The following is an 8,522-nucleotide window of genomic DNA, read 5'->3' as shown; positions in this document are numbered from 1 at the left end:
TATCTATCTATCTATCTATCTATCTATCTATCTATCTATCTATCTATCTATCCATCCATCTTCTACCAGGAGCCAGGGCCTACCATCTCCTATCACCATCAACCCAGGGAAATGGCCTTTATTTATTTCCCACTGGGGGAAAAAAAACGGAATGTTTCCCACATGTGAACTGTACATGTTACCTCATGGTATCCTTCAAGCACCTCCCCCTCTACCCACCCATCCTCACCTCGGTTTTAGTGCATGGTATTTTTATCATCTTTAAAACAAAGTGGCTGGCAAAATATTTAACGGATTAGAAAGAAATGTTTTTATTTTCTCGAATTTGAATTGGGTTATCTGCCTATCTTGTTTATGAAATTTTGTGCAGTTTTTCCCTGCACAGACTGTGTGACTCTCAAATCTTCCCCAGCTCCATTTCCATATTTCTGCGCGCTTGTTCTTTGTTAATCACTTGGCAAGCGCTTATTTGAATATTAAAAATTTCTTTAATCATCAAAGGCAGGAGCACAGCTTCATGAATATTCATATTTCTTCTCCTCAGACTGGATTCTAGTTCATTACCCTGCAGTAAAGCCAAACAGTCATCAATCCCGCTCATTACAGCCGCTGGCGTTTTGATTGGCTGCCTGCTGCTGGTAGCTTTCCCCTTTTTTTTTTTCCCCTATGAGCTGTCGTGTACCTGCCAACAACAAAAAAAATATCAACAATGCAAGAATAAATTTCTCTTGGTTGAAAAACAACTTTGCAAACTTGTCAAATAGTCCTCATTGCTTCCCCCCCTCCAAAAAAAAAAATCTAAATAAATAAATAAATAAATAAGAGAGAAACTTGAGCTTTAGAGATGAATATTTGTCAAGAGAGTTGACGTAAGTTTCATTTGCATAATGACTTTGTACTTCTGCATTAATAAAATTTGCATATGAAGCCATGTTAATTACTCCTGATCATGCTTTTTGCATTCATGCATAGTAATTTTCTCCGACTTGTGAGAATTAATGTCTTGGCATGGGGGGAGGGGGCTGAGAGGACTGTCAAGTTTCAGTTCCAGGGTCCCTTGCTTACTCTTTCTCCCTCACAGTGTCTCTTTCCCTGATCTCGGACTCATTTATGCAACATAAGTAGGAATCCTCAATTTTAAATATGTATCAATTTAAAGGCAACCCGTGGCAAGGAAGATAGATTGTACATATAAAATGTATGTAAGAGCTTTTTTTTTTGAACACAAATGAACCCTACATCACAGCCTTTTCACCCCTGACTCTCTCAATCTCCTCCCATTCCCATCGCCTCCCTCCTCTCCACTCTCCCCCTCCCCCAACGCCCCTTTAGATGAGAAAACATGATCTGGGAAGACAGAAGATAATTCAGTGGGCAAAATTTGAACGTTCAGCTATGGGGAATTATTGTATTGAGTTTTCCCAAATCCTATGAAGAATTGTCCATTATGTGTGTTTCTGCGTAAGAGTATCCATGTTTGCATCTGTGAAAGTGGGAGTTAATGAATGAATTGGTATATACCCCGTCTGTAACATCCTGGTGAAAAGGGGAGGCAGGCTACTTCTCATATTTGGAACAGGTGAATTTCTTTTAAAAATAAATGCTTATACTCCCATTTTGCAGTTCAAACTGTTGTTGCATGTGTTAGTTGTGCTGATGCTTCAACATGATGCAAAGAATGGAATAAAAATGAATGGAGAAGAAACAAAACCAAGCAGAGGAAAAACAAATGCAAGGCAGAAATGGAATCTTGAATCTCTGTGTACTGTACTGTCACTGTCTCTGGAAGAGATTTGTGATGTCCCCTAGGATAACCAGAGCCGGCTCTCAGATACAGTGGGAGGAATTGGTAGAGAGTACATAGAATTCCAGAATTTATTTGAAACCACTGGGTTTTTTTTTTTGTACCATTAGCCATAATGCTATTTAAAATATGTTTTGTATATACATTTCTCAATATAGTAATATTAGGTGTATTTGATGAAAAAATCACTGCCTTCTCAGATCAGGTCTAGAAACTGACATGTCCTTCAGTATAGCTGGCATGAAGATTCAGAATGAAGGCAAAAATCCCACTTCTTATCTTATGGTGGTTTGAGATCAGATTCTTTTCCTTGTTCACTGTGGTTATAGGTGGTACAGTGATCTGAGGATTCTCCTCCAGAAAATAACTAACCTCTTTGAATGTTCTCACAACTAACATCAACGAGAATGGTCCTTACCTTCCTGCACAGGAACTGGATTGGATAGTCAGGAGTTGTAGACTTTCCTTCCTGCCCTGGCACTATTTTACTGGTGATCTTGGGTGAGGGATTTAAACTTTTTGAGACTCAGTTTCCTTATCAGTAAAACACAGTGGGACGATATGATCTCTAAGCTTTTTTCCAGTCTTTTCATTATGTGATTCAGTGATTCTCAAGTCCTTTAGACTCCAGCCCCGACATTCCATGCACCATGATTCTAAGGCCACACCTCCATGCCTAATCGTTCAGTGATCCTCTCAGGCTTGGGGCCTTGTCCAGATGAGTGTGCCCCCAGATCAGAAGGGGAGCCCTTTCTTTGGATTTGTATCTACGGCACCCAGCACAATGCCAGGAACATAATAGACATTTAATAAATATTTGTTGATTGCCTTATTAGTCCTTTTCATTTCAAATGGAAGAGAGGGAACTTTGGCAAAATAACTAATGAATATAAGAATAAGGTTGGGAAACAGTCTCATTTTTTGATATGTCACTGTTTCACTGAAATCTAATGCAAATTTTGGGAAGTGCAAACTGAGCTGGCAATAGACCACATACATAAAGCACTAATAAAAAAAAAGTATTGTTTTTATTATCATTATTACAGGTGATTGTTATATATGTTTTAGCCTGTGTCAGATACCAGAATCTCTTTGTCATTTCAAAAATGAAAAAGGAATGATTTAATTTCTTTCTAACCTCAATGCCCACTTGCCTGTAGTAATTCCCTTCCTGATGGAAACTAATTTTTAGCTCACTTTGCATTTGTGAAAATTGTCCACTAAGGTTTGAGATGGTTCACTAACTATTGATTTTTTCAGTTATTAACAATGATCAAAGAGACCGTGACAAAGAAAGCCATCACCTGGCCTGTAAATGGATGGGAGTGGTGGTCATGGTACCCAGAGAGAGGGAGAAATTGATGCTCAGACTGTTAGCTCTACAGGGGCTAAGCATTGTAGGAATAGCCAATCCCCTTCATTTGGTTTTGTGGGTATTTGCTGCCTTCCCTGAGGCTCAGGCCTGGCTTTCACTTTCAGATCTGGTTCTGTGCTTTCTTTTGCTCTTTCAGTCTCTGCAGGGCTTGGCTACTGTTCAGCAGGCCCCTCCCAAACTCTGACAGCTTTCCTGGCAACACCCACCCAGCCCATGGCCCAAACTCTATGTATCCCCTTTGTAGCACACTGGTTGAGCCCCCATTGCCTATGCAGTAGTCTCAGACATTGGGGCCTGCAACTTGTCAGACCTCATTATATCAGGAGATTTGTTTGTCTGGCACTCAACTAGGAAGTCTTCTTTGAGCACCTACTGTGTGCACTTATGAAGATAACAGTGCTCCAAAAAAAAAAGGTATGTAAAAGACGTTAAATCTTTAGGAGGATTTGGATTCGAAAGTGATTTTGAACCTTTCTGGACCTTGGTCCCTCAAATGTGTAATGAGAGTCTTGGCCTAGAAGAAGACTTTAAAGTGTCTTCTATGACTTCTGGGATGGTTCTCTGAAGGGTCTTAGAAGCATGACACACCATAGGATATAATAAAGTGTTGGAGGAATAATACCACACAGGGCCACAGTTATGGTTGGAGAACTTGGGACCTTGGGGCAGCAAGTCACTAAATTTGTTTGGGCTATAGTGAGTTGGACTCCATGACCCGTAAGATCCCTTCCTGTAATGTGATTCTGTGTTCATGATTAAACATGATTACGTGTAAGATTACATGACTACAAGTGCTGTGGCTGTTCAGAGGAGAGTGAGATCTGTGTGAGCTATAGAGGTCAGGGAAGGCTTCCTGGAGGAGGCTGTATGGGGCAAAGCTTTGCAGTTTGGGCTGAGGTTAAATAATTCCACGTTTCTTTTGGCTCAAAGTCTGATTGTTGTTGGCCAAGTACACCCTGTACAAAACAGTTCTGTAGGTAAAATCTGATGACTTGGTGGTGGTGGTGGAAGGGAGTGTTTTTCATCTCTGTGCATACCTGAGAGGCCCCAGAAGATTATTCATTTTTACCTAGGTTACAATGCTAAACAAGATTCCTTTTGGCAAGGCAGTACAAGATAGTAGAAACAACAATGAACCGATTATCAAAAGGCCTGGGTTCAAGGTCTGGTTCTCCTTCTAATGACTCGGTCAAGTCATTTGTACCATTCTACGTCTCACTTTCCTTATTGAGAAAATGTAGAGGTTGGACCAAATTGTTTCTTAAGGTCCTTTCCAACTCTAACATCCTATGACATTTTAGGGTACTTCCACCTGTAACTTTCTATAGTTACAAGAACCTGAAGTTCATTCTGGCTCTAACATCTTGTTGGCTCTTATGATTCTAGAAGGGCACCTCAGAGTCAGTGTGGTATACTGGGAAGAGCTCTAGGTTGGCATCTGGGCTGTGACATTTGGTCCTTATTGTGACCCTGGGCCAGTTACTTGGCTTCCTTGGGCCTATTTCCTCATCTGTGGAACGATGGTACTGGACTAGGTGACCTCTTGGGTACCTTTCAGCTCCAAAGTCTACAATCTGGTGGTCCTCTGAGCTCTGTAATCTGTCCCTAAGACCCTACGTCTTCACATTCACCACAGTCTCTAACCAGAATTCATGGCAGCTGGTCTAGGTCCAGTTTGGTGGCACTCACTGGATCCCACAGTATGCTCCTAGAGAGCAGCTAAGAGCCAGACTAACGTTTTGGGAAACATCTGATTTCTGTTTGCCTGGCACAGAGTGGTACCCAAAATATAATGTGGTTACGTTGTCAGGGACAGTCATCTCTACCTGTTTGTGTAGTCAGATCACACAGCTGTGTGCTGTCCCAGGAGCCACAAAGGGATGGCTTCTCTTTAAAAAGTGGGCCTCCCTGCCCCCAGCCCCAGTCCTCTCCTGGCCCACACTTCCATGATGCGCTGGAGCTCAAGTCGTTCCTTACACAGGGAATTTAGACTCTTCACTTGTGGTTTTGGCAAAAGCTTCACACAAATGTTTTGCACTGGTGGTCTCCTAGCCATTTAAGATAAATGACAAAATCAAATGCAGTCTTTGCAGAGCAGAGCAAATGTTGGATGTGAGGCCATGGATAAGGCATCACCCATTTGTTCCCCACACGTAGCTGTCAATTCAACACTTAGTTGTGGTTCTTTGGAGCTATGACTTTGGAGAGGGAGAGGCTGCATTGACCAGCATTGCTTGATTTGAACAGAGGGTTTTGCTGATTTTGATGGAGCTGGGATTTGGGGGTGGTATGGACGTGGTTCTTAGGCAGGACTTTTAATTTCTTCATCTGTGTGGTTCTGGGTCTGTTTATTCACTGGCTATGTGGAGATAAGAAGAGGGATCTATGGAACATCCACCCCTGAGGCTAATGTACAGGTAGATGGCAAAGGGGCACAGCTTTGGGGCTCTTAGAAGAGGGGACCTTGCCAGTCTTTTTAAAGGTTTTCTTAGGAAAGCAAAGCCCATAAAATGGGGCATACACAATGCAAGGTTGGAGCCAAACACAACGGGCCACAGAGGCTTGATTCTGGGCAGTTGGGTTTCCGCACCTCTGGGGAGCCTGTCAAATGGCAAGGGCTTGCATTTTCTCTGTGCGGGTATGTGAGGTTTGCTGTTGGTTGGCAGCCCTGCCCATGGAAAGCCAGCCAGCCAGCCCAGTTTGGTGTCAGTTAAAGGCATTAACACAGCTATAAAATGATAATTCCCTTTAGATTTGGCCTTTCCAAACCTTCCTAATAGCTCCAGTTTCCAACAGCACTGTCTCAACTCTCACCACTTATAACTAGCTTCCTTGGCCCCCTTTTTCATACAACTGTACCCCCCCCACACCACCCCCACCCCCATCACTTCTCAGGCCCTTCTTCACAGAATGCTTCTGATTTTAGTTCTGTCACTAAATAGCTGTACGACTTGAACAAGTCACTTCCTATCTAGGCTTCAGTTTCCCTCTAAAATCTCATGAACTTCTGTCCCAGATTCCCTCAAGGGCCACTGGGACTCCCCCTTTTCTCTTCTCCTTACCCACTGACCCCTGCAGAAATGCATTCATTTCATCAGGGTAGGTGTGCTCCCATTTCTGCTAACCCCTTTCCCATACCCCTATCCCAATCCGTGTCAAACGTAGGTCCCCGACTGACCAGTTTTTTTTTCCTATTGTTTTTTTCTCCAGGGCCTTCCAGGCCTGCCAAGCTGCCGGCAGCTCCCATAACTGCCTCCTCCCACCCTCACACATCTGTGATTACGCCACCTCTCCGCACCCTGGCCTCTCTCCCACCCTGCTTTAGCCTGCCCTGCTGTGCTGGTCATTCAGTCTCAGTTGGTGGGACTCAGGCTGAGAGTCAGACTGAGACTTCAGGCACATTTGGATGCCATTGTCAGTTGTCAGGTAATAGAACAAACATTTTTTTCTGGTGGGGGTGGGTGGGAAGAGGGTGGAGTTGGAGGTTGGGAGGTGGACAGTGGCACTCTTACTCAAGCCTCCTGAATGATGTTAAACATACAGTGGGAAGATTTGCAGACTTCTCTGTGGTATGCTGGGGAAAGGGTGGAGCCAGGACTTGGTAAAGCACCTTAAAAATTCTTTGCTGGAGCCAGGGGAAATGAGCAAGGAAGCCATGCAAGCCAGTTAACTGATAATAATCCCCTCCCCAATGCTGTCAGATATCACCCATGACCACCTTGGGTATCCATGCCTGAGAAAATTTAGTTTCAGCATTTATGAAGCACCCACTACATGCAAGATATTTTATAATCAGAGATCTTCTTTTTGTCCATTTCACTGCCAACCTCACCTCATCTCCCCCTAATTTTCAATATCATTGGTATTAAAGGTTACATCTAAGTCTCTTTTTGAACATCATTCCAGGCCTTCAAGTACAACTTGCTAACTGTGTGACCTTGGGTAAGCCACTCTCCCACATCCTGGACTCATTTTACTCATCTGTATGACGATCTCTGGGATTGCTTCTAGCTTTGGCATTCTATGAATAAATGAGTTGAAAGTCTTTGTTTTTCTTTTGTAGAATGTATGACATGTTTGCTTTGGGCAGAGGTCTCAAAGTTTCTTGTAAGAAAGGTGACATAAGAAATAACCAGACCCAAAGGTAGCTGGAGATAGTTATTAGGTCATGCAATGTGTGTGGCATCTCCCCTTCCCACACCGCAGTTGGCCATTAATGGAAATCAGCCCATATTTTGAGAGCAGGTCAGGGTGGCACAAACAAGAATAAGATATAAATGAATCTCTTCTCATCAGCAGACTGCTTTGCTGTGGTGCCCGTGGCAGGGTGTGAAATGGATGTAGCTCCATCAAGGACACTGTCTCTTATCCACTTAGCATCTCTTTGCCTTTTGACAGTAGCACAAGCACAGAACTCACTGGGTAGGAGAGCCATGAGAGAAAGGGGAAAAAACCTCCTCTCTCCTTCCAGTTCAGATTCAGTGGGTTTTAGAAATGTCTGGTGATTCTCAATGAACCTCTCTTCTCCACCTCCGGAGAATGTCACATTGTGAAGGAGCTTGCAGTGCATTTGGGAAGAAAAGGCCTAGGTTTGAATCTCAGCTTTCTCCATAAAAGGTTTGCTGCAGTGGAGAGAGAATGGTAGCTTTGAAGTCAGAGGACCTAGGTTCAAACCCCCGGACTTACCATTTATTAAGTGACCTTGGGCAAGTCCTTTAACTTCCTCAGGCCTCAGTTTCTTCATCTGTATGAACAAAGGGCTAGACTAGATGACTACTATGGATACTTCCAGCTGTGAATCTTTACAACTAGGTGGAGAGAATATAGGACTTGGAGTCAGGAAGACCTGAGTTCAAACCCTGCCTTAGACACTTGCTAGCTATGTGACTGGCTTCACTCAGCCTCCATTTTCTTATCCATGAAATGGGGATAATAATAACACCTACCTCTCAGATTTGTGAGGATCAAATGAATGAACCTTAAATGCTATATAAATGCTAGCTATTATTACTAGTATTATTATTTCCTTGCTCCTCAATTTACTAAAATCTAAAATGAGGGAGTTGGGCTAGGTGGTTTCTAAGCCCTCTTCTAGATGTAAACAATTCTATGAGTCCATGAATTAAAAAAGTATCCCCAGGTAAAGACTTCTTTCTCTATATACATCTTTCTGCCCTCCTTTTCTTTCTTCCTTTCTATTTTCCCTTATTTCTCTTCCTTTCTTTCTCTCTCCCTCCCTCCTTTCTCTTTCCTTTTTCTTTCCTTCTTTCTCTTTCTTTCTTTCTTTACTTCTTTCTCTTTCTTTCTTTCTTTCTTTCTTTCTTTCTTTCTTTCTTTCTTTCT

The 8,522-nt window shown here is 42.8% G+C and overlaps 1 protein-coding gene across 2 annotated transcripts in view; it reads left to right on the top strand.

Moving 5' to 3' along the window:
- LOC138173879 (B-cell lymphoma/leukemia 11B-like) overlaps positions 1-8,522 on the top strand; it is a 130,278-nt gene that overhangs the window by 33,285 nt on the left and 88,471 nt on the right. The window contains exon 2 of one of the 2 annotated variants that reach the window (XM_069103952.1): positions 6,390-6,605. The exons of the other annotated variant lie outside the window; for it this stretch is intronic. Coding sequence (XP_068960053.1) covers positions 6,390-6,605 — 216 coding nt within the window. The remainder of the gene's footprint in view (positions 1-6,389; positions 6,606-8,522) is intronic. 2 annotated transcript variants of the gene reach the window in all.

Source organism: Petaurus breviceps, unplaced genomic scaffold, assembly GCF_028583685.1.
Source record: "Petaurus breviceps papuanus isolate PSGF00001 unplaced genomic scaffold, PetGlider_PUasm1.0 66, whole genome shotgun sequence".
NCBI lineage: Eukaryota > Metazoa > Chordata > Mammalia > Diprotodontia > Petauridae > Petaurus > Petaurus breviceps.
The sequence above is the reverse complement of the archived record's forward strand: the minus strand, read 5'-3'. Positions and strand labels throughout refer to the sequence as shown.